Source organism: Danio rerio, chromosome 22 (assembly GCF_052040795.2).
Source record: "Danio rerio strain M-AB ecotype USA chromosome 22, GRCz13ab, whole genome shotgun sequence".
Lineage (NCBI taxonomy): Eukaryota > Metazoa > Chordata > Actinopteri > Cypriniformes > Danionidae > Danio > Danio rerio.
In genome coordinates, this window is record NC_141042.1 from 38,017,191 (window position 1) to 38,043,422 (window position 26,232).

Genomic DNA, 26,232 nt, shown 5'->3' on the forward strand with positions numbered 1-26,232 from the left:
CTTGACTTCTAGTTGATCATTTGGAAAAGTGGCAGAAGATTTTGGATTTTTCTGATGAATCATCTGTTGAGCTGCATCCCAATCATCACAAATACTGCAAAAGGCCTACTGGAACCAACATGGAGCAAAGATTCTCATAGAAATCAGACAATTTTTGTAAAGGAAACATCATGGTTTGGGGTTACATTCAGTATGAGGGCGTGCAAAAGATCTGCAGAGTGGATGTCAACATCAACAGCCTGAGGTATCAAGACATTTGTGCTGCCCATTACATTACAAACCACAGGAGAGGGCAAATTCTCCAGCAGGATAGCGCTCCTGCTCATACTTCAGCATCCACATCAAAGATCCTGAAAGCAAAGAAGGTCAAGCTGCTCCAGGACTGGCCAGCCCAGTCACCAGATATGAACATTATTGAGCATGTCTGGGGTAAGATGAAGATTGAAGATGAACACAAAGTGTCTTGATGAACTCTGGGAGTCCTACAGGAATGCTTTCTTTGCCATTCCAGATGACTTTATTAATAAGTGATTGGAGTCATTGCAGAGATGTATGGATGCAGTTCTCCAAGCTCATGATGGAGTCAGACACAATATTCAGTCTGTCTCCACTGCAGCAGACTTTATATTCTATACTAAACATTATTTCTTTTCAGTGACAAGACTTTTGTTTAAGCAAACTCAGACCTTACTGTCCTAATGAAATTGTTAAAAATCAAGGCATGACCATTTTTTATTGTGCTCAAATAAGCGTAATCTAGAGGCCTTTACCTTTTATATAAGCCACTTCTGATACCAAATCATCAACTAGAAGTCCAGTTATTATTTGTTGTTTCTAAAACTTGGATAGGCGACAACAGATCAGGTAGTATGTGCAGAAAAGCAAAATATCACAGTGTCATTTTTCTCCAATATTGTGCAGCCCTACTTGAAAGTGTAAATATGTTACGTTTTTGTTCCACTGGCCTGAAAAAAATACTTTAAGAAAAGCCAAAAAGGTTGAAATATCAAAACTGACAGAAGCATAAAAATAGAGCTTTTGTCCACAGTGTCATAGAGGTAAAGTTGGTTTAATATGCACACATTCTTTCATTTAGTAGTCTCTATATTGTTTACCATGTTACTTTGAATATTCGATAAGAATTAGCATGCAAGTATGACTTCTAAACAACAGTAACACTATCTAATTCACCGTGAGCAATGCTGTACTTTGATAGTCATTTGCTGCAAATATGATTTTCCTATTTAGAATTTGCAAAGAATACTTTTCTGAAATGATATTATTAAGGGGAATGTCTGAAAATCCGAATATAAAACCAACTTTACCTCCATCACAGTGTCTTGCCTCAAATTCACAGTGTCTTGCAGTTAATTCTGGCTACTCAGGGGTTTAAATGAGGTATAGATGGTTTTATATTCGCACTTTCAAACCTTTGGCGTTTACTAAATAAAACTGGTAAAAAATTGTTGTTATGTTAGAACTATGGAGGTTAGTATTATTTATTTATTTGGTTTTTTATTTATTCATTGTTTTATTTATGCAGAAGTTTATTTATTTGTTCATCTATTTATTTGGGTGATTATTTGAGTATTTATTTATTCGTTGTTTTATTTTTGTAGGAATTTATTTATTTATTTATTTATTTGGGTATTTTGGGGTAGGGTATTTATTCATTGTTTTATTTAAGCAGAAATGTATTTATTTATTTATTTGGGTTTTTATTTATTCATTGTTTTATTTATGCTGGAATTTATTTAGTTATTTATATTTATTTATTTATTTATGGGTTTTTTATCCTGGAATTTGCTTATTTGTTTATTTATATATTTGTTTATTTGGGTATTTGTTTATTCGTTTTTTTTTTTTGTAGTAATTTATTTATCTCTATTATTTGAGTATTTATTTGTGTATTTTTATTTGGGACACATCACAGTGTCTTGCAGTAAATTCAGGCTACTGAGGGGTTTAAATGAGGTAAAGATGGTTTTATATTCACACTTTCAAACCTTTGGCGTTCAATAAAACAGTACAGCATGATTTAAAAAGGCAGTATTTAAAATACAGATTAATATCACACGCTGTTATGAACACAACTTGTGATGCTATCCCTATATTATTTATCACGCTACTTTAAATCTTTGGTCTTAAATTACATACAATTATGACTTCAGAACAAACATTAGATAGAGGTAAAGTTGGTTTTATATTCGCACATTCGTACATTTACCAGTCTCTATATTATTTACCATGTTACTTTGAATATTCGATAAGAATTAGCATGCAAGTATGACTTCTAAATAACAGTAACACTATCTAATTCACTGTGAACAATGCTGTACTTTGATAGTCATTTGCTGCTAAAATGATTACCCTATTTAGAATTTGCAAAGAATACTTTTCTGAAATTAAGTTATTAAGGAGAATGTCTAAATAACGTTATCTGAATTTAAAACCAACTTTACCTCTATAAACATTAGCACTATTTAAATGACTGTGTGAACAATGTTGAACTTTGATAGGCATTGGCTGCTAATATGACTAAGCATTTGTAAAGAAAACATTTATGAAATTATATTAAGAAGGTGAAAGTCTAAATGTCAAACTATGAAACTAACTTTACCCTCAATAAAGTTTAAGGGTATTTAAGCACAGCCCCTGTTTACATCCATGTGTTGTGACAGATTAGCTTTAGCATGTAGCTTCGTAACATAATATACATTAACAAACACTTCACAAGGTACGTTATCATCATATTCATAACTTAAAAAACGTGTTTAATTAATAAAAATGAATATTAATGAATGATAAGTGAGTGTAGAGTCCATTCGGGATGGTCATGCTAGTTGATGAAGGCTAAACTGTTTGACTGTGTATTAATAACTAACGTTAAATAAACACAATTATCACTATGGCGATTAGCTTTGGCATTCAGGCAAGTCTTTAAATGGGAGGTTATATGTATAAAGAAAAGATTTAAACAGTTTGATCATACCTGAGTAAGTGAATCACTGTATTTGTTCCATCACTCTTGAAGCTAAACAGAATCTCTCGGCTGTCTTCCGGTGGGAGCGGAAACCCCGCCCCGCCTGTTGCGGGATGTAACGTGTTTATATTTATTGCACCATGTTTGGACGCTCTGTTGGAATTGTATATTTGTTGTTGCTGTCTCTAATAAAAATATATATTTTAAATAAACAACTGAATGAATAAAAACGTGTTCCTATGATAGTGAATGAATAATAACGTTGTTGAAAGATGTTTTTTTTCTCATTTTTAAAACAAACCATATTTATCAGGTGATCACTTTAATATTGTTCAAGATATTGCAGTGTATGGAAGACTAAACCTGCAAAAACAATAATAAATATGTTATTTTTTAATAAATAAATTAGTCAATTCCCCCATAAAGAAAACAACGAATAAATAAAAACCCAAATAAATAAATAAATAAATACATTTCTGCATACATAAAGCAATGAATAAATAAAAATATCCAAAAATACGCAAATAAGTGAATAAATAAATAAATAAATAAATTCATGCATAAATAAAACAACGAATAAATATATACCTCAAAAATACCCAAATAAATTAATACATTCTTAAAAGAATAAAACAATGAATAAATAAACACCCAAATAATAACCCAAATCAATAAATCAATCAATCAATAACTACATTTCTGCATGAATAAAACTTATTTATTTATTTATTTATTTATTCATGTATTGTTTTATTTATGTAGGAATTAATTAATTAAAGTAATTAAATAAATACATTCCAACATAAAACAATGAATAAATAAATACCCAAATAAAAAAATATATTTCTACATAAATAAAATAATGATTAAATAAAAACCCAAATAAATAAATAAATAATTTAATAATTAATATATTTATTTATGGCAATTCATTCCGCTGTGTCGACCCCAGATTAATAAAGAGACTAAGCCAAAAAGAAATTGAATGATGAATATTTATTTGTTTATTTGCGTTTTTATCTATGTATTGTTTTTACAGGTACCATCCTCTATATCAGTGGTCAGTTATGCAATTTAGTTAATTTACTTAATTAAAAAAATACTTGTTTATGTTAAAACTATGGAGGATAGTAATATTTATTTTGTTTGGGTTTTTATTTATTCATTATTCGTTATTTATGCAGAAGTTTATTTATTTGTTTATCTATTTATTTGGGTAATTATTTGAGTATTGATTGATTCGTTGTTTTTATTTTTTGTAGGAATTTATTTATTTATTTGGGTATTTATTTGGGTATTTTGGGGTGGGGTTTTTATCCATTGTTTTATTTAAGCAAAAATGTATTTAATTGGGTTTTTATTTATTCATTGTTCTATTTCTGCTGGAATTTATTTATTTATTTATTTATATTTATTAATTTATTCATGGTTTTCTTTACGCGAGAATTTACTTATTTGTTTGTTTATTAATTTATATATTTAGGTAATTATTTGGGTATTTATTTATTTATTTGTTTTATTTTTGTAGTCATTTATTTATTTATTTATTTGGGTTTTTATTTACTCATTGTTTTATTTATGCTGGAATTTATTTATTTATTTATATTTATTTTTATGGGGTTTTTAATGCTGGAATTTACTTATTTGTTTATTTGGGTAATTATTTGGGTATTTATTTATTTGTTCTTTTGTTTTTGTAGTAATTTATTTATTTCTTTGTTTATTTGAGTATTTATTAGGGTATTATGGGGGTATTTATTTATTTATAGTTTTATTTATGCAGAAATATATTTATTTATTTATTTATTTATTTATTTATTTATTTATTTATTTAGGTATTTTTGCACATTTATTGCTGCATTGCTTTATTTATGCAGAAATTTATTTATTTATTTATTTATTTATTTATTTATTTGGATATTTTTGGATATTTATTTATGCATTGTTTTATTTATACAGAAATGTATTTATTTATTTATTTGGGTTTTTATTTATTTATTGTTTTATTTTTGCTTGAATTTATTTATTTATTTATTTATTTATTTATTTATTTATTTATTTATATTTATTTATTCATGGGTTTTTTATGCTGGAATTTACTTATTTGTTAATATATTTATTTGTTTATTTGGGTATTTATTTATTTGTTCTTTTGTTTTTGTAGTAATTTATTTCTTTATTTATTTGAGTATTTACTTATTTGTTTATTTACTTATTTATTTATTAGGGTATTTATTTATTGTTTTTGCAGGTTTAGTCCTCCATAGGGTATGATAGATTCCCTTATTATTATTTTTTTTTCACCTGCAGCTCTACTTGTTCACCAGTAGGCAACGCCACATTCACATCATTCACATCTCAGCAAGAGCACAAACACACCATGAGAAACCTGCCTCTTATAAAGAGCATAATCGCAGAAAGCTGATGTGCGAGAGACTCCAGTCTTCCTCAACTCACGGTGGAGTAAATCACAGGGTAAGACAGCATCTTTACTCACTTTTACCACTTCAGAAATTCCCGCTTTAAAGCTATAGAGTAAAATCACACGACTAATAATGACGTTTATGCTAATATAAATACGTTAACGCTATACAAGGCTGATTTAGTAGCTAACACGAACAAACAATTAAAATACGCGTGTTATAGTGTTTATTAATCGTTAGTTAATTGTAATAAAGTCGTAATAGTGTTAATAAACATTAATTATATTTAAATAACGTTAAACTTTGATTAATAAATGCTATTTTTGGGCATTAATTCATGTTAAATACGTTAACTAATATTGTAAACTGACTATAGCTAGCATATAGTAACGGTTTTCTGAATGCTGACTCGCAACGCACGTTTCTTGGAGTTGCGTGAGTTTATTTACGTAAAGATTGAGTGTTATCTTGTTTATAAATTCAACATAATGTTATATCACACACACATATGCTTCTTCTGAATGAGAATTAACTACTGATCACATGAATAGGAGGTTTCGTTGAACAGAAAACAACAATTTCATGTGGAAGTTGCTGGAGGGCTTTGTCAGATAAATATGGTGTCTACTAGTTGGTACTTGCCTTCCTACTGTTCAAATATCTGTAATAACCTTGTACTGTAGATTGCACTCGGTTTTATTTGAGCTGGTGCCTTAAAAGTCTACAACACTTGATGTTCATCCTCAGGGAGAGAGACTAAACACAATAAAACAACTCATTACATGTAATATTGTAGTGGGTCGAATATTTCCGAGTGTCGAAATGAGATCTGACTTGCACACTTCAGTTCTGTGGTGATTTATAGTACATAATACACTCGATAAAGAAAAAATGCTGGGTTGTTTTATTCTAAGTTTGGGTCAAATATGGACAAATCCAATTTTAGGTTAACATTTTCAATTAAATGTTGATTACACTAGTGAATGGTTGGGTTTGTTCATATTTGACCCAATCTTGGACAGAAAATTCTAGAAGGGATACAGCTGCACATCAATATACTGTGAGGCTTGGGGGTAGGGGTGGACATAAATAAAATACAATTTAATGGGTTATTTGATAAATAATATGAATAATAATCTGTATAATGACTGTTTTTACATTACTGTGAGGGTTGTGGTAGGGGTAGACGTTAATAAAATACAATTTAATGGGTTATTTAATAAATAATATGACTAATAATCTGTATAATGACTGTTTTTGCATTACTGTGAGGGTTGGGGTAGGGGTAAACGTTAATAAAATGCAATTTAATGGGTTATTTAATTTGCATGGTGGCGCAGTGGGTAGCACAATCGCCCCACAGCAAGAAGGTCGCTGATTCGAGCCCCGGCTGTGTCAGTTGATGGTGTTCCTGTGTGGAGTTTGAATGTTCCCCCCGTGTTTGCATGGGATTCCTCCGGATGCTCCGGTTTCCTAACACATGTGCTATAAGGAAATTGGGTAAGCTGTGAATGTGAATGAGTGTGTATGGATGTTTTCCAGTGATGGATTGCAGCTGGAAGGGCATTCGCTGCGTAAAACATGTGCCTGATAAGTTGGCGGTTCATTCCGCTGTGGCGACCACGGATTAATAAAGGGACTAAGCCAAAAAGAAAATGAATGAATGAATGAAAAAATATCCCAATTTATGATCTGTCCATATTTGACCCAACGTTAAGAGTTTAGAGTGTATATTTAGTAGTAGTGTGTTCAAAGCAATTATACAGTTAACTCCACAACAAATTTTTTTGGTAAATTCTTTACTATATAATTGTTTAAAAACAATAAAGTATTTAATATTTAAAAAAATGGGGGGGGGGGGGTCTACTGGAGATGTAATTTGCACAAGGACAATGTGACATTTCCAAAAAACAAAAAGTGGCTTAATTACATCCCCGAACTGGGTGATGGGGCACAATTTGGACACTGTTGTTTTTGTGCTGCAATCTGGAGGTCTGTGCCAAGTGGCTGAGCCAGGGTCAACAGCGGTTTAATTTGCACCAAACAATGCAATCTTTGCAACATGGATGAAATGTAATTGGGGTTTAGGTGGGAATGATGGTTTGTGAGTGTGTAATGTGGTGTGTGTGTGTGTGTGTGTGTGTGTGTGTGTGTGTGTGTTCTTAGGTCGTAATGCTGGGGATCTGCTTGTGTTTGAGTGTTGCCGTCCACTTTGCGGTGTCTCAGGAAGCTGAAGCTCAGGAGCCGGTCACATACACGGCAAGTAGACCAACATTTGATGAACATGATATATATGAAAGAGAATTATGGGAACTGTTTGACTGTTTGGTTGGACTGTTTTATTCATGTTGTTGAATTTGCTGATTGTTTTACTTTATTTTTGATTTAATGATCTTGTTTTGATTAATATTTAATAAATTTTTTAGATAGATAGATGGATGGATGGATGGATGGATGGAGATAAAATGATGGAGGAATGGATGTCTAAACAGATATACAGACGGACGGACGGATGAACAAAGACAGACAGATAGACAGTTAGATAGATAGATAGATAGATAGATAGATAGATAGATAGATAGATAGATAGATAGATAGATAGATAAATGGAACAAAGTAAGGACCCATGGATTGATTGATTGATTGATTGATTGATTGATTGATTGATTGATTGATTGATTGATTGATTGATTGATTGATTGATTGATAAAGTAGTCACTTAGTTTGTCACTTTTTGTCCTATATTCATTATTTGCTGTCTGTCTTGTTTGCAGTGCACTGAAGGGTATGAGTTTGACTTTGAAAAGCAAATCTGTAAAGGTAATGTGACTCTTTTCCCACTGGACGAATATTTCATACTAGCTCATTTATTGGCTGTTATTTATTTTTACTGTCTCAGGTTTTGTTTTTGTCAGATTTATACGAGAATATACTGTACATTTATAGCCATGCAAAAAAACAAATCACTTTGCTCCACAAGTTAGACCTGTGCTAAAAACGAATTTGCTGATCCAGTTGTGCTTCTTTCTATACTATTTGCAGATATAGATGAGTGCAAAACAGTGCTGGAAGCTTGCAAAGGGGGCATGAAATGCATCAACCACTTTGGCGGGTACCTCTGCCTACCTCACAATGCGCGGATAATTGTCAGTAACGGTGAAGGTGAGCCCACTACAGCCCCGCCAGTGGAAAGATTTCAGCCTGTGATACCCCAAATTTCCAGAGGCGAATTCTCAAGGGTCATACAAAGCTCTTCGCACTCAATCCAGTGTGGTGTCGGGTTCATGGCAGACTCCCAGAACTACTGCAGAGGTGAGCTATTCACTTGCTAATTGCAGTTTAGTGACTTCATTTATGAGCCCAATCCTGCAAATGGTGTGTTTGTAATTGTGTGTTGTTATATGTCAAATATAAATCACTGCACTCTTCCAGAGTTTGGTGCTGTTATGATCACCAGCAGTGTTGCCCTTGCAGGCTGCTGGAGAACAGTCCCTGTCATTCTATCAAACTACAAATCCCACCATGGCCTGCACTCACACACCAGTTCCAGATCATCCCCTGATTACAGACAGTATTTAAGCACAACAGACATATTTATTCTTTACTCAGTTTCGATGCATGTTCTAATGTTCCTTGTTTTCATTTTTTGCTCTTTATATTTTGATTCTCGGACTGGTCCTTGTTTTTTTATTGTTTGCTGCCTACCCTGACCTTTGCCTGTTTTGTGGATTACTCTTTTGGAATTTCTTTGCATCACTGTTTTGCATTTGTCTTCTAGTGGTGGGCAAAGCGAGGCTTCATGAAACAATGAAACAAAGTAAATGTGTCGAAGTTTCGAAACGTTACAAATCAGGTCTCTTCACTGACACCTAGTGGTCATTTTTTATGCATTGCTCTAGCTTTAGGGCAAGTCATTTCGCTCTGTGGTCATTGAAAAAACCTCTCGGGCATTCTGTTTTAATGGGGAAACATCAAATTCTCCAAAACTGTTTGCCAAGCTTATTATTAGATTTAATATTTGGAATCACTGATAAGATTAAACGACAGCTGTCTCTTAAGTTTTGCCACTAAACCTTTGAATTACACAAAATCTGTTTTTTTTTCAAATGCACATGCACGCTCAAAGAGAACGGGATTACAACAACAACCTTCTTTATGGCTGCTTCTGTTTACGTGTTACACATTATCATCCTTTGCATAATTCCCTTGTTTAATCGCGCTGGTCTTCTGAAGTAATTCCCAACTTGGTCTTGATGGCAAATCTGTGTTTACAAGTTCGTGGGCATTTGTGTAGTTGCAGTCGTGCGTTTCACGAGACAGATTGTACCTTGTGTTATTTTTATATAGATTACAAAACCACAGAACATTTGTTTACAAGTGTAGTTGGTTCATTTAATAGTAGAGATTTCAAGCTTTATGTAGATATATTTGTCATGTCTGTGAGTCAAAACTTCACTGAGATTCCTGTGCATTTGCCGACCCCAGATGGTTCATAACAACAGCAGAAACTGTTGTAAAAACACACATCTGCACCTAGCGATCGATGATTGGCTCCTGTACAAGGTGGGGCTTTATTAGCTATGTTTCAATCCACCTATTTTTATGTGCGTTTTGCATATGCGCATAAAAAAACGGTTGATGAAAACACCATGATGTGCATAAATTTTGAGGATGTGCATAAAAAAACTTTATCCGCATAACTGACTAGGATAAACTTTTTACTCGATAAGAAAAGATGCTCATAGACTATGATGGAAACACTTTTACCGAACAAATTTCAGTATGTGCATAAAAAAGGTCTTGTGATTTTGTTATAGGAGATCATGTGATGATGAAAATGTTTGTAAATAGACATACCAGCAGGCTAAGCCTGCTGAGCAGGCCGTAGCAGGCTGTAAACCACCTAAACTGTTGTTTTGGTCCTTTTAAACGCCTTTAAGTATTGGTGTTATTATATTAATAATGACCTGCTCCAGAATCAGGAGCGTCTGAGCTCCTCGTCTGACACCTTCAAACGCCACCTTGCCTTCTGAGGCATTTATTAAATGAATAAAAGATTGACGCAGCTTCTCCTACCGCAGCAAATTCAGTTTTTGCTGTTGATATTTGCTGCCAGTTAATTAGGAAGTGATGATTTTGTTCGCTTTGACTCGTTGGATGGAAACGCTGTTTTATTCGCACATCTTTTATGCGGTAATCCCTTTTTACACATAAAGTTTATTCGCATTTTGAGATGGAAACATAGCTATTCACCATATTGACTGCTCCACTTTTCCCCATTCAAAACTATACAAGAGGCATGTCTTGTGTATTTTATAGTCGTTGTGCGGACTCAACTTAATTTATTCAGTAATACAACTAGGGGGGAAAATAGCATTGACAGTTTTTACTAGTGTATTAGCATATAGCTAATACGCTTCCTACACCTAAGATATAAATGTTGCTTCCGAAATGTGTATATATACAATATGCATGGCAACATTTAACAAGAAAAGATGATCTCTGTGCACAAAATATGTATTACGACACCTAACAGTAAGAGTAAACGGACCATGCTAACAAGCCAAACACTGACCCATTGGGAAGCAATTGTATCACTCATCAGGAAGTCATTGTATCAGCTTAGAAGATGCAGTGCCAGAAATCCACTTCCTCTCAATCTGTCTTCTGCTATCTGGTGGATGAACCAATTTCTGTGTGTGTGTGTGTGTGTGTGTGTGTGTGTGTGTGTGTGTGTGTGTGTGTGTGTGTGTGTGTGTGTGTGTGTGCTGATGTGTTTTTCTTTGCCAACTTGATAGAGGTCTTAGTCGTGTTCCAGCATGCAGAATCCCTGCACTAGGAGCAAACAATTTAAGTTGCATAAATCATTCGAGATGAGATTGGAAGACATGATTTGTAAAGATGTGCCAACTACTGTGTCATTCAGCAGTTTCTCAATTTCAAATCATTTATTAGATACTATCTAGAGCAGTCGTTTGCTGTATTTTTGATAACTAATTCCATTACTGTTAAAAAAAGGCCCAGGGGCAAAACTTTTACTTATTTTGTTCAAAGAAATACTAGAATTTCAATGTCATGCGGTTTATCCATCTGAAAATAATGACAAATTTATCCATAATACACATACGTGTCTACTACATACCATTAATATGTTTATTTTGGTCAAATATATAAATACTTGTACATAACAAAGCAATTACACTCAAATATTGTTTAAAAAAAAGTACACTCACTTTATTAAGTACACCTGTCCAGCTGCTCGTTAATGCAAATTTCCAATCAGCCAACAATCAGCGAGAAACAACCAAGACGAGGATCCAAGTGCAGGTAAAATAAGATTATTTAACATCATCCCTAGCTAAATATAGGGATAGCTGACATGAAACTGACATGAAGCGCAAGTGTTCCGAAAGACTGCACCGAAGCATGATCTGAAAAACACCCAGGTCATGTGAATAAAGTTTTTCGAAACACTTCACCGAAGCATGATCTGAAACACCCAGATAGAAGGACTAAAGTGTTTCAACGCACCCAGGTCACGTAACAAAAGTGTTTCGAAACACTGCACCGAAGCATTATCCGAAACACCCAGGTCACGGGACAAAAGTGTTTCGAATCACTGCACCAAAACATGATCCGAAACACTCAGGTTAGGTGACTAAAGTGTTTCGAAACACCTGGTCACGTGACTAAAGTGTTTCGAAACACCCAGGTCATGGGACAAAAGTGTTTTGATACACCAGGGGCCTCATGTATCAACGCTGCATACGCACAAAAACTTTGCATACGCCAGGTTTCACGCTCAGAATCGCTCACGTTTGGATTTACTAACGATGAACTGAACGTGGGAATGTGCGCAGCTCCATGCCAGCTTTATGGCTGGCGTACGCACATTTTTTGTACGTGTCTGTTTTATTTCCATTGGCGACTCCTAGAGGCAGTTGTGTTAAATTGCTCTGTACAAAGTGTCTGAGCCTTGCAATGGCAGCTGTATGAGACGGGTTCATCTAGCAGGTATATAAGGTTTCCATACCATACAGTTGACCAGCCAAACATTAAAGCGCAATTTGCAACGGTCGCCTGTTTTCCCATTGTAATGGAAGCGATCTACCGCACGCACATTGCTATAAAGACACTATCTGAAGAATTTGCATGCGTGAATCAGAACCATTTCCATTCAACAAATGTGCAAATATCCAGGTTTGAACCCAGCATCCTGGCCAAACTTGCCCCCTGTCCATTGTGGCGTCCTAACCATCGCCATTTTATAATTGGCTTCATCACTCTGTCTCTTCTCCACCAATCAGCTGGTGTGTGATGTGGTTCAATATGACTGCCGTCGCGTCATCCAGGTAGATGCTCCACACTGGTGGTGGATAAGGAGATTCCCCCCAATGTGTAAAGCGCTTTGAGTGTCCAGAAAAGTGTCAATAATTTTTTGTGTGTGCAGCGTTCCTAAGATATTTAGTGCATGAACTGTGGGTGGTTCATAGGCATGCCTTTGGACACTAAACTTGGGTTATTGGCCGTTCAACAACCAGCTTTCTGTTATCAAACAGCTAACAGGTTATGTGGTTTTGTTTGAGGAAGTATAGGTCAGAACTTGCATCTCTCAGCCCATTAAAATGAGTCAACAATTAGCTCGGGCCTCTTCCCGCAAAGAGTCTGCCTTTTTGTAGTGTTTACATATTTTCAGCCGGTCTCTTTCAAAAGTGCCTTGGCAGTGAATCCTTTTGGAATCTGACACCAGTTTGCTGGAATCAAATCCCTGTCATGTGGGTGATCACAGACTCCAGGTGTGTCTCTCAAAGACGTGGGCAAGAAAGCAACACTTTTTTCTTCAGAACCCTCATGTGCAAGGATTCCCGTCTTGTTTCAGTTAGTTTGGCTATCAGAAGTACTGAACCCCCTGAAAAGGCCCAAAATGCTGGTCAGCAAAGCTTTGGAAACACTCTAGGAGAGGCCTCATGGGGGTCTTCGGATGTGTGCGTCGACATTATTCCCACATTATGCTTCAGATAGGTCACTTAGGAGCCAAAGTAGAATCCTTTGGTTTGGATGGGATGGTTTCGCACTCACACGTGTTGTACATCCAATAGCCTGTATATAAATCACAGAGAACTGGGCTATTCTTGGGCCTTTTGTATATAGTTACTTGAGCAAACCTGGCAGATAAGCACAGACCACCCACGATGGCCCCCACAGCGTGAAAGGACACTTTCTACGCTCCAGAAGTAAGCTGGAAAATCTCGCCAAACATACCGAAGAGTGATTAGGAGTGCAGAAAAGCTGTGTGTTTTGGATCATGCTACTTGTTGTTTTAAACAAGTGCTGTTATTAGTGCTATGTTTGAGGAGCTTGAACTAAATGGCCAGTTATTTTCGTTTATTTCTCCTGCGCTCGTTTATCATTCATGTTTAATTTCTTTTTGGTTTGTTCACAGATGTGAATGAATGTCTCACCGCAAACCCCTGTCAGCATCAGTGCTACAATCTGATGGGCTCGTACATCTGCCAGTGTGAAGTTGGATTCGAGCTGGCTTCAGACTCCGTCTCCTGCCAAGGTTAATTTTTTAAGATATTTATGTTTTAAAAATATGTTAAAACTTTTAAATATGTCATGTTATAGTTTGCTAGGTTATTCCTGAATTTTATAAACAGTGTCTTATAATGCGGACAACTCGGTTCCTAGTGTCTGTAAACAAATTAACAGTCATTTCTAAAACTCAATTCTCAAACTCAGTTCCTGGAGGGCCACAGCTCTGCATAGTTTAGCTCCAACCACCTTCAACTCACACCTGCTTATTAGTCTCTAGTAGTCTTAAACACCTTGATTAGTTGGATCAGCTGTGTTTGATTAGGTTTGGAGCAGAGCTGTGCAGAGCTGCGGCCCTCCAGGAATCTAGTTTGAGACCTATGCTGTAGAGGTAGCTGTTTCCAATGCCTGGCCAAAAAGGTATTCTTCTATGCTGTCGTAGTAAATCAGATCAGTAAAATCATAATCAAGCAGTAACTGAATGCTGATAACATTGTTTAATGTATTATTTGCAATCTGTGTGGATTGTATGCTCAATTCTTATTGGTGCGTCCTTGTTTTCTTTCCTTGCTTCCGTTCAAAGTGTCGTCATTTAATGAATACTCTACACCTCTGATTTTGCTTGCACATTAGGATTCTTGAACATTAGAGATCAATGTTTATATTGTAATAGTTTCCACACAAATGTGTATTTATTTTATTTTACCAGTGATTATAGACAGTGAATTATTCCTAGTTACGACCTGCTTTTTATTTGTGCTAACGAACAATATACATCCAAATTAAAGGAACTGTGAAAACATATCCTACATTCACAATTCCATAGTAGTTACATAGTTATTATTGGTGTAGATGTGGGAGGAGAATTTACAAAGTGCATCATGTTTAGTCAATAAAATAATAAAATCCTCGTTGTGCAATTAGAAAATGTAGATGTCTGACAAGATGGCTGAAGTCTATTGGTTTCTGAGGCATAGGATGGAGGGGCGAAAAAATAGGGAAGCTTATTGAGAAGCACCCTGTGAATACTTTAATCCCTTGTAATGATATATAGAATTTTTAAAATCCATAGGCTCGGTTGTGTATTGTGTAAACTAACCATTTTTACGGCAAAGTGTGACGCATTTAGAGATTTACTAAGTACATTAGTGGGCGACACGGTGGGTATTGCTGTCACCTCACAGCAAGAAGGGTGCTGGTTCGAGTCCCGGCTGGGTCAGTTGGCATTTCTGTGTGGAGTTTGCATGTTCTCCCCGTGTTGGCATGGGTTTCCTTTAGGTGCTTCGGTTTCCCCCACAGTCCAAACACATGCGCTATATGGGGAATTGAATAAACTAAATTGGCCGTAGCGTATGTGTGTGAATGCAATGGGTGTTTTCCAGTGCTGGGTTGTGGCCGGAAGGGCATCCGCTGTGTAAAACATATGCTGGAAAAGGTGGGGTTCATTTGGCTGTGCCTGATAATAAAGGGACTAAGCCAAAAAGTAAATAAATGAATAAATAAGTACATTCCTCACCTCACCAACACATGGTGGCATGCTTTTATAAGCATGTGCTTCATTTATGTTGATCGTCGCTTTTTAAGCTCAAGCTCAATTTGAATTCTGATTCTGTCAATAATTTTATTTTTCCATCAGTGATTTCGATATGATCTCTCCTTGTTGTTAACAATACAGCTGTGGTGTGGACTTTCCTATTCACAGAATTAGAATGTTAATTAAAACTTGATTGTTTCAATTATTGCTAGGAACTGTAGTATATATGTCTAAACCAGGGGTCACCAATCTTGGTCCTGGAGGTCCGGTGCCCTGCAGGGTTTAGCTCCGACTGTTTCAAGTATACCTAGTAAGACCTTGATTTGTCACGACCGGGTCTTGAACCCGGGTCTCTGGTGTGGAAACCGATGTGTATACCACTAAGCCACAGAGGAAGTTGTGTTGGACCCAAACGAACACTCCAAGAGGGAATCCAGAAAACAAGGATTTATTAAAAAAAAAAAAAAAATCAACTTAGGTTCTTCTCAAAAATGAGGTATACAAAATACTCTAACAGTATAATAAACATGTAAAAAAAACTCCACGAGGGGAGAAAACAAACAGATAATTAATGCAGTCAGCAACAAGGAAAATAAAACACTCTTACTAGACATAGCTCAGGAGATCAAGGGAAACGCAAGGCAAGTTCACCAGAGATGACTCAAACACCGAGTGAGGAACACAGACAAAGTGACAACTTAAATACACTGGCTGGAACAAGTCACAGGTGATCTAAATTAAGTAAACAAGAACACATGAGGAAGAACAAATACAGAGGGGAAACACGGGGACCTCTAGGGGAATGGAGACAAACTGCAGGATGGTGACATGATTAGCTTGTTCAGGTGTGTTTGATTAGGGTTGGAGCTAAATACTGTAGGACACCGGCCCTCCAGGAACAAGTTTGGTGACCCCTGGTCTAGACCATGGATGAGCAACTTCAGTGTCCTGTACGGTTTTGCTCTAACACTAATCAAACACACCTGAACAAGCTAAACAGTGTCCTCAAGAACAGTAGAAAGCTACAGGCAAGTGTGCTTGATTATGGTTGGAGCTCAACTCTGTAGGACACCGGCCCTTCAGGACCAAAAATCATTGATCATAGACATTGGCTGTTTCTCAATATGTTTTCTTCAGCATTCTTGCTTCCTCGTGTAACATCATCATCAACTGCCACACTTCAGTTCCAAAACTCAAGATCACAAGAACGGAGGACACGTGAAAGTTCCCGAATGTGTTCTTAATATAATTTAGGTGGGAAGCACAGCATTTAATAGATTTATTATTAATGTTCCGAGATAAATTATTTATCTCAGGAGTTTTACTAAATACGATGCAAATTGTAAACATTACCATGAAAAGCTTAGGGCATAAACACATTAAGGGTGTTTATTTGCTAAAATTCATATTTAAAATGGTTTTTGCGAAGTATATTTGTAAAGTCTTTATGTGTAGTATTTATTGTGAAAAGGGGAAAACAATAAATCGTTGTATGGATGTTGCAATATTTAAATAAAAAACCTGTAAAGGTCATGTGACCATAAGGAGGAACGCAGCGTCTCATTTCTCACAGGATGCGTTCTCTGTTCTCGTGGTTTCCAGAGTTCATTCTTCCAAGGTAACTTGTGTCTCCACAAGAACACAAGTCCGTTCTCAGCATTCTTGGAATTGAGAAACAGCCAGTGTCTCGAAGATCAGTAGAAAGCTTACAGGCAGGTGTGTTTGAATATGGTTGGAGCTTCAACTCTGTAGGACACCAATCCTTCAGGACCGAAGTTGCCCATCCCTGGTCTAGACATTGGCTGTTTCTCAATATGCGTTCTTCAGCGGTCTTGCATGCTTGTGTAACGTCATTATCATCTGCCACACTTAAGTTCTAAAACTCAAGACCACAAGAAAGGAGAATGTGAAATTTGTTGTGTTTTTGATATCGAGGACGAAACGATGCAGACTTGAGTGCAAAATTTGCTCAAGAAGTCCCAGAAGTCATTGCGACTGAATAATGGAGGTGGGAAGTGCAGCATTTAATATAGGTTTATTATTGAATTTCAGAGATATAACTTATTTATCTCAGGAGTTTCCCTAATTAAGACGGTGAAAGTAAACATTACCATGAAAATCTTAATAAAGGCATGAACACATCAAAGGACTTTATTTGCTGAAATATTAAAATCAGTTTTATTTGTATTGTGCAACATCTATTTGTAAGGTCTTTACGCATAGTATATATTGTGAGAATAAAAAACAATAAATTGCTTTATGAATGATGTAATGTTTAAATAATTTCTGTTAAAAAAAAAAACGTGAAGGTTATGTGACCATCAGGAAGAACACAGCATCTCATTTCTCACAGGATGCGTTCTCTGTTCTCATGATCTCCCGAGTTCGTTCTTTTGAGGTAACTTGTGTCTACACAAGAACAGAAGTCCGTTCTCAGAGTTCTTGGAATTGAGAAACAGCTATTAATTTGAAAAGTAACTACAAATATTCTCCTGTAAATAGCATTATTTTGATCACGAATAATTGCCACAGTGATTTTCATTCTTATTCACAATTTACAGATATCAACGAGTGTGAAATCTCCAACTACATTTGCCAGTTCCAGTGTGTGAATGAACCTGGAGCGTTCCACTGTGCTTGTCCAGAAGGATACCAGCTCCAAGGGCCACGCATGTGCCAAGGTATAATCCAATTACATTTGTATTTAAGACACTTGTATATGCTGTATATTTCACGTCAAGATACACATATCACCAGTTCCTGCTGTCCCTGGGAATCAAAGATATCCCTGGCGTTGCTTCCACAATGCTCCACTGTCTGAGCTACACCCAATTGAGGGCTCCTGAAATGGTTTCTAGTGATTCTCACTGACTTTTTATGTTAATAGATATAGACGAGTGTGAAACAGGAGCACACAACTGCAGAGAAGATGAAATGTGTTGGAATTACTATGGAGGTTTCCGCTGCTATCCCAGAGACCCCTGCCGTGAGCCATACGTGAAAACAGGCGAAGGGTGTGTCAACGTTCCTCATAAATCATACTCTGTTGCAATAAAATAAAACGTGCTGTGTGATCTAATTCACAAATCTGTTTTACAAAACTTCCAACAGTCGCTGTAGGTGCCAGTCACAAACTGTTTGCCGTGGACTGCCGCCGGTCATTGTCTACAAGTACATGAGCATCTTCTCCGATCGATCAGTGCCTGCAGATATCTTCCAGATTCAGGCAACTAGTGTCTATCCCAACATGGTAAACACATTCACAATCAAAAACGGCAATGAGGGAGGAGAATTCTACCTCAGGGTAAGATGACAAATTTAAGTTTTTAAACAGTGACCTCCAATCCTAAATCTGTGATTACGGCTTTGTATTTTTTATTAAAAAAAGATGAACAGATACTTGCCTCAGTTTCAATCCTTGGCAAAAAAAGGTTTTATGTCTACCTTGTTACTTTTGGGTTGAATGCCTGATTAAATGGAGGTGTTTTTGAGTGTACGATACTATATAGGTCAATGATTGTAAATGTGTAACTGATAAATATTTACTTTATTGTGATTATATATGCCTCATTTCTACTGAGTGGTATGTTTCAGTACTGTATGTTTCAGTTTCTGTATGTTTACATTACAGTATGATTTGATATAGGTCACCCTGATCAGGCTTTTGCTTCTGCTGCCAACAGTACTCTTAAGCCTGGTTTTTACTTCTGCGTCAGGTGACCGGCGTAACTCATGGCGCAGGCAATGCGCACCGCTGTGCATTTATACTTCTGCGCGCTGTCTCTGTTGCTCTGCATTAACACTTCCGAAACGCTAGTTGGCAGTGAGGTGTAATGTTCCTCTGTGTCGAGTTTCTTCGCTGCTGTTTTGCTTTTCCTGAACACTTCCAGGATGTACAAGTGACTCAAACTCGCTCATTTTGAGGCAGTAACCGGCGGACGTGCAACAACTTTAACTATGAGGTAAACACAAAACAAAACTTTCCATCCGGAGCTCCTTCACGGGACTCCACACTTGTAAACAATCGCTCGAGCCATTCGCGCGGCTCTCGGTCCCGCCCAGACTCGTCAGCGCTACCAAGCCGACCAATCACAGAGCTTGCACTACACGTTTTTGCGACGTGTAGTTACAATTTTTGAGAGGTGCACGTCAGTGACGCCGACGGCCACAGCGAAGGGCTATGCGTCAGTGCCGTAGCATACGCCGGTGTTTGACGCAGAAATATAATACTCTGTGTTCGACAGAAAAACCCAATTGAAGTCATTCTTTCTGTATGGGTCATTCACAAAATGTGTTTTTTTGCAAACTTTAGATCATTATTTAAAACATAGACATGCAGCAAATGAAAAAAATAAATAGAGAGAGTAAGCAACACCCTTGCACTTTCTATACATTTGGATGCAATGTGAACAGACCATAAACAACAATAGGGGACATCCTGGAGATCCTCTTCTTGCTTCTTAGCATGTGGCTGTTTGTCACAAGAAGAACCAAGCTTTGTTTGAGCTCGGGTTGACCATGGTTCATTGCTGTGCACTATCATTGTATTACTACGATGATTTGTTTCAGCTGTGTATTTAAAAATGAAGCTTCCTGTGTTGTAGTTCCCCTGACTTGTTGTATGCACAAGTGATGGTTCTCTGTTAACTTGTATAAGTTGTGTAAGTCTGTGCATTCAACAGCGAGTCTTGCTTCACCCTTTTGGTACTATACTATTATGCTAGGTATCCTTGCGAAGTGGTTCTGTTCACTATTTTGATACCTTTTATCATGGAAACTGAAATAATTAGGTACTGTACTGTAGGAAACCGTACTGCTCAGTGGAAAATGAGCCATTAGGAACTGTCTTGATTAAGGGTGCTTTTACACTAGCACTTTTGGTCCGCACCCGGGTTCGTTTGACATCAGAGTACAGTACGTTTAGCTAGTGTTAACTAGTTCTTCGGAACTTGGGTGCGCAGCCACGAACCGAATCACAGACATGCACACACACAGACACACAAATCGATGTTACGAAAACAAAACAGTTGGCGGTTCACTTCCATTATTTGGTACAATTGCATTTTATACCAGAAGTGAACCTGACCAGTGTTCGGTGGACTCAGGTACGGTTCACGAGTGTGCACCCAAGTTCAGAAGACACATTTACACTAGCTAAAGTGTAATGTCAAATCGCCACAGCCATATCACCCTGCAGCCCAAGACCGGTTACGCACTGAAGCTAAGCAGGGCTGAGCCTGGTCAGTACCTGGATGGGAGACCACTAGGGAACACTAGGTTGCTGTTGGAAGTGGTGTTAGTGAGGCCAGCAGGGGGCGCTCAACCTGTGGTCTATGTGAGTCCTAATGCCCTAGTAAAAGTGAAGAGGATACTACACTGTCAGTGAGCGCCGTCTTTCGGATGAGACGTTAAACCGAGGTCCTGTCTCTCTGTGGTCATTAAAAATCCCATGGCACTTCTCGTGAAAGAGCAGGGGTGTAACCCCGTTGTCCTGGCCAAAGTCCCTCTATCGGCCCATACGATCATGGTCTCCCAATCATCCCCTTCCACCGAATTGGCTCGATCACTGTCTCTCCACTCCACCAATAGCTGGTGTGTGGTGAGCGCACTGACGCCGTTGTCCTGTGGCTGCCATTGCATCATCCAAGTGGATGCTGCACACCGGTGGTGGTGTGAAGAGACCCCCCTCATGATTGTGAAGCGCTTTGGGTGTATGGCCGTATACATTAAATGCGCTATGTAAATACACATTACATTACATTTACATTACAAATAAACCCGGGCGTGAACCAAATGTGCTAGTCTGAAAGCATTCCCAATCTTTCATTGTTCTTTTTTCTGTTCCTGCTGTAACACCTTAATTTTCCTGAAGAATCTTCAAAGGAAGTATAAGTTAAAGATGAATGCCAAGGTGCCAAATAAAAGCCTTTGCTGTCACTGACCAAGAGCTGATTATTCTTAATCAATACTCTTCCTTTTTGGCATTTTTCTGTAAAATACATAAAAATAAATTGTTACAACAGTTAAACTTGACAATATAACTGTAAGAATGTTAAAACTGATAAGACACTTACCTCACTTTTTCCATACTGATTTAGTGCCAACCAGCCCTACATTTAAAGTGTTTATGGGTTTAATGATAATAGAGTTGAAGATCAGTAAAAATAGATTAATAATAATAATAAAGGCACCTTCAGCACTGCTCAGCACCATATTATTTGGAGTCAGCATTCTTGTGTTTTTTGCCAAGAAAAAAATTTCTGTAAAAGACAAAATTTTTTAGAGTTCTCAAACTTGACAACATAACGGCAACTATAATAAAAAATAACAGAGACTGTAATAGATACTTACCTATGTTTGAACCCTGCAATAATTTTCCCAAACAGATTTAGCATCAGCTGGAAGGGTATCTGTAGAGTAATTGGGGGTTCATTCACCTGTGGTGACCCCTGATAAATCAAGTCAAGGGATTGTGAGTTAGATTTAGCATCTGCTTTGCTACAATTTAAATTTTGTTGTTGAAAGTTAGAGTTGAAGATTGGTCTGAATGTATAATAGCGCCCTTAGTAGTGTCCAACAAAGGATTATTTGCTGTCAGTATTCTTGTGTTTTTATCAAGGAAAATATAGTTTAGTGATTGGTTTCTCTTTTGTCTTTCAGCGCTCCAGCAATGTAAGTGCCATGTTGGTAATGACCAAACCCTTGACTGGACCTCGAGAACATGTTGTGGATCTGGAGATGGTCACCCAAAGTAATGTCTTGTCCTACCGTTCAAGCTCTCTGCTGAGACTCACCATTGTTGTGGGTCCATACCCTTTCTAAATCCTCTAGATTGATCAAATCAGCACTTTGGATTTATGTATGTACTGCAGCTTACTGTGTTCAAAATGTTCATCAAAGCATGGTCCCCTGTTTGTCCAGATCAGTGGTTCTTACCTGGTTGGTTGCAAAGCGATAAATGGTTCAGAAACTTATTAATAGACTTTTAGAGGTTTTATAAAAATAAATATTTTGTAAGATACGCCATATGTTGACAATTTTTATACTGTGTTGGGTCGCCATTTAATATCCAATGACCTGAACCTTCCTGGGAACTGCTGGTCTAGATAGTCACATTTTTATTACAAACAGGAATCAGTTTACTAATCATCAAAAAAGTGGGTTTTCAGGTTTGTTGACGTTTCTAAGTCATTTATATTTGGTCTGACTGGGTGATGTGAGGCCCTTGAATATCTGAAGAACAACACTACTGGTGACCAGAAAGAAACACAATTACAAAGTTTTACTCTGAATAGCACTTATAGGTTCTTTGTCTTGGTAGTAAGAGTTTTGAAAGATCCTCCTGCATTGGATGCTTGTTTTAAAAGGGTGGTTTATCCAAAAAGTTAGCCTGTCATCATTTAATCACCATATGTTATACAAAGCTCTTATAATTCCTTTTGCATCTAAAACTGAGGTGAAGTGTGTCCGTTTGCATACAGTGAATGTCAGGCAGATCCTATTGAGTTACAAAAACAAAACGCATAAAAAAAACCAGTCTACACTACTCAAATTTTTAGAACAGACAATAAAATCAACATGGGTTCATTCTGAAAACGTAGCTCTATATACGTTTCTATAGAATTATGTAGCCAGAGGAACGTATGGCTGCATTTCGTTTTTAAAACCAACGCTACGGTGCCGTTTCTTTTCTCGCTTACAGCTGACTGCTTACCTTTGTATGGATGCTTGTCCAGTTACCAGTTTGTCCAGTTAGCTTGCCATGTACGTCGGTGGACTTAGGACACAGAGAGGAGTTGACCACGACGACAGGGTTTGAGTCCGGTGAAGAAGCTCTCAAAGCTCTAAAATTTCACTGACATGAAATCTACATATTCAAACTGATACACCACAACTGGTTGAATGCCACATCAAACAGTCAATAATTTAGGTTTGTTAAGTGCAGTTACATTAACATTTTTAAAGGACAGTAGCATATAGATGTATGAACTAACAGATGTCACTTTCAAAGAAATCAGCGAATAATGAGTGCAGAGCTTTTTTAATTTCCGGATTCTGCTTGACAACTGTGCGTTCACATTGAAAATCAATCCATGGGAACACTGAAGCACTCTCTGTAACACAAAACTATCAAATAGCTACAGAAGGCTTACAATAACATACAAAAAGTAGTGGAAAGAGTAATGAAAAATCATACCATTACTTGCCTAAAATGTAGTGCAAGTAGAGTATAAGTATCTGTTTTCAATATTACTCAAAGTATGAGTAAAAATTAGACCTTTCAAAAGTACTCAAGAGTAGAGAATGGTGAAATGCTGATGCATTTACATGTAATTTTTGGATGTGTGTGTAAACGTAACATTCTGTAGTGCATTTAGTTATCGCCCAGCAGGCACATCAACATCATAAGACGTTAATATTAGGTTGTAATGTCAGGTGACCAAAATTCAATGTTTAGCCAGCGTCTAAGGACAACGGTATATGATGCCCAATAACAACTTTAAATGACGCTGAAATTTTGGTTGATTTTAAGTTGTGTTAGAAAGTGACCAAAATCCATTATCGAGCTGACATCTTAAACCAACATATGGATGTCAAATACTGACATTTACTCGTCAGGTATGGAAGCCAAAATACAACATCTGATAGAAGTCAAAGCGGTAACGTCCACACAACGTGAAACTGTAACATCATTAGACGTTACGATTTGGTTGCTTTTAGATTGGACATTGACAACGTCGGCCTGACGTTGGGTTCTGATATCAACCCGAGGTTCATTTCCAAACAAAATGCAAAGTCCCCTTGACGTTGGGGTACCCTTGACTTGTGCCTGCTGGGTGTTTACGTCCATTTTGGTTATCACAGTAATCCTCCGTCATCTTCTCATCAGTGACATGCATCTTAACAAGCTCTAGGTCAATGCATGTGAAGATTTTGGACATCTTTATAGACACTTTTAATGCTTCTTAACAGTTTGCTGCGATTATAAAGCACTCACGTCTTAAGGTAGTTCATTATGATGCGATTTACCTTCTATGTGTGATTTGATTGGACTTACAGGACTGATTTTTCTAAACCCCATAGACAAGAAAAAATAAAGTAGTGACTCAAGTTGAAAGAAAGTGCAGTGATACAGCACTAAAAATGTACTCAAAAGTACACATTTATAAAACTACTTAGTAAATTACAATTTCTGAGAAAAACTACTCAATTACAGGAGTTTAAGTATTCTTAATTAGTCACTTTACACCACTGCATATAAGTGACATGGACCTCTTTTATGGTGCATTTTAAGTAGACGTTGCTTTCTTGCGTCAAACATATGACAGATTTTCGTTTTTGAATAAGCCAAACTTTTAACCTGCCAATAAGTCAACGCTTTTACATTGCTCATACATGGAACATGGAGAAGCAAAATGTACTTTAGTGCTTATAGATTTCTTACATTTTAGCCAGGGAAAAGTGTTTTATTGGTGGAACATGTGGATAAGGCAAACAGAACTGCATAGGGTTAGGTGGAACAGTTTGTGTTGTAATCTAATGGCATCCTTAGCTAATGGAAATCTCTGATGCGTCCTCCGCCTTGCGAATACTCCAGAAATGACCTCCTATCCTATGAGAATAAGGCAATAATGTTTTGGAAACAGAAGTGATGTTTTCAGGAAATTGCTGGCAAGGGTTTTGGGTCGCATAAGCAATGGAACTCTTGCCTAACATGTCTGTATGTTTGCCAGAGCAGCGTTTGATCTTCTGCAGTGTTTCGTGTTGATGGTCTGTGACAAACACTGTTACTTAAACCGTTGCGTCACGCTCGGCGTCCCCAGGGACATGGTGGTGGGTGAAGCCAAAATGGTTCGTGCACCACCATGTTATATGCAATTATTTGGCGAGCGATCTCTGCATCGAGACTTCGTATTGCAACTTAATATGCTTACAAATCAAATCTGTATGTTTTCTAATCAGTGACTTTGATTCAGTGAGTTTGAATGCTCCCTGTTCATTCTCTTATTGAGATCATCTAAATTGATGTGGACTGGTTGTTCCTGCTCACTGAAGACAACCAATGTCTAAAAAATGGATTTGAATCTTACGTTCAGGAATAATCTGTATTGTTTATCAGTATGCTCTCAAGTTGCACTGTTTTTACTTATTCATAGTGCCATTTATTCTGCTGTAAAGTGTTTTGGAAATAAATATAAATTCAAAAACTGTCGTTTTGTTTTGCTTATTACTTTGCTTAACACATCTATATATTTCCAGATGTGCATCAAAACAAATGTAGCACATGTAATGCTCATGTTCTCAAATCTAATCTTCTGCTAGTATTGCATAACGTGCATGGGTCAGTTTGGTATATTCCTGGAACAGTTTAAGAGGACCACCAAGATTCATCTGCAGTTATTACCTCCTGCGGTTGCAGATGGGAATATGTAACTATGTGATGTTGTCATGACAATAGTTGAGCAGTTCCTGTAAGAATATTTACACACTAATAGCCAAGTGGCTTACAGAAAACATGTGAGCATTACATGAACTGAGTTTTTGCTTAGACCTTTTTTATAATTAAAGAAACGTGGAGTAAACATGAACGCATACACAAAATATTTAACATTATGACTGGAAATTGAATGTTGATCTTTTTGAGAACCTGTTGTTAATGGATAAAATGAATATTTTATTAGGACGCCACCTTTCTGATGGTTTTATACGAGTACTGAAAGGTTGTATGTATCAGAACCAAAGACTTTTGAGACACT

The 26,232-nt window shown here is 36.8% G+C and overlaps 2 protein-coding genes across 4 annotated transcripts in view; one reads left to right on the forward strand and one right to left on the reverse strand.

Moving 5' to 3' along the window:
* Positions 1 to 3,050, reverse strand: part of armh3 (armadillo like helical domain containing 3) — a 53,967-nt gene extending 50,917 nt beyond the window's left edge. Inside the window, exon 1 of one of the 2 annotated variants that reach the window (XR_015521088.1) lies at positions 2,993 to 3,050. The gene's annotated coding sequence lies outside the window, so the exon portion shown is untranslated. 2 annotated transcript variants of the gene reach the window in all.
* Positions 3,051 to 5,396: 2,346 nt separating this feature from the next.
* si:ch73-173h19.3 lies at positions 5,397 to 25,688 on the forward strand. 2 transcript variants are annotated; one of them, XM_087303027.1, is made up of 9 exons: positions 5,397 to 5,458; positions 7,573 to 7,665; positions 8,181 to 8,226; positions 8,449 to 8,718; positions 13,850 to 13,969; positions 18,037 to 18,156; positions 18,363 to 18,489; positions 18,587 to 18,779; positions 22,136 to 25,688. In XM_087303027.1, exons 1-9 carry the CDS (start codon positions 5,408 to 5,410, stop codon positions 22,295 to 22,297), a joined length of 1,182 nt encoding a protein of 393 aa, XP_087159153.1. In that variant the 5' UTR covers positions 5,397 to 5,407; the 3' UTR covers positions 22,298 to 25,688. The 2 variants fall into 2 exon arrangements, with proteins under 2 accessions (XP_087159153.1, NP_001103991.1); NM_001110521.4 differs by lacking the exon at positions 5,397 to 5,458 and having other exon boundaries at positions 7,579 to 7,734; positions 22,136 to 23,315.
* Positions 25,689 to 26,232: the final 544 nt, after the last annotated feature.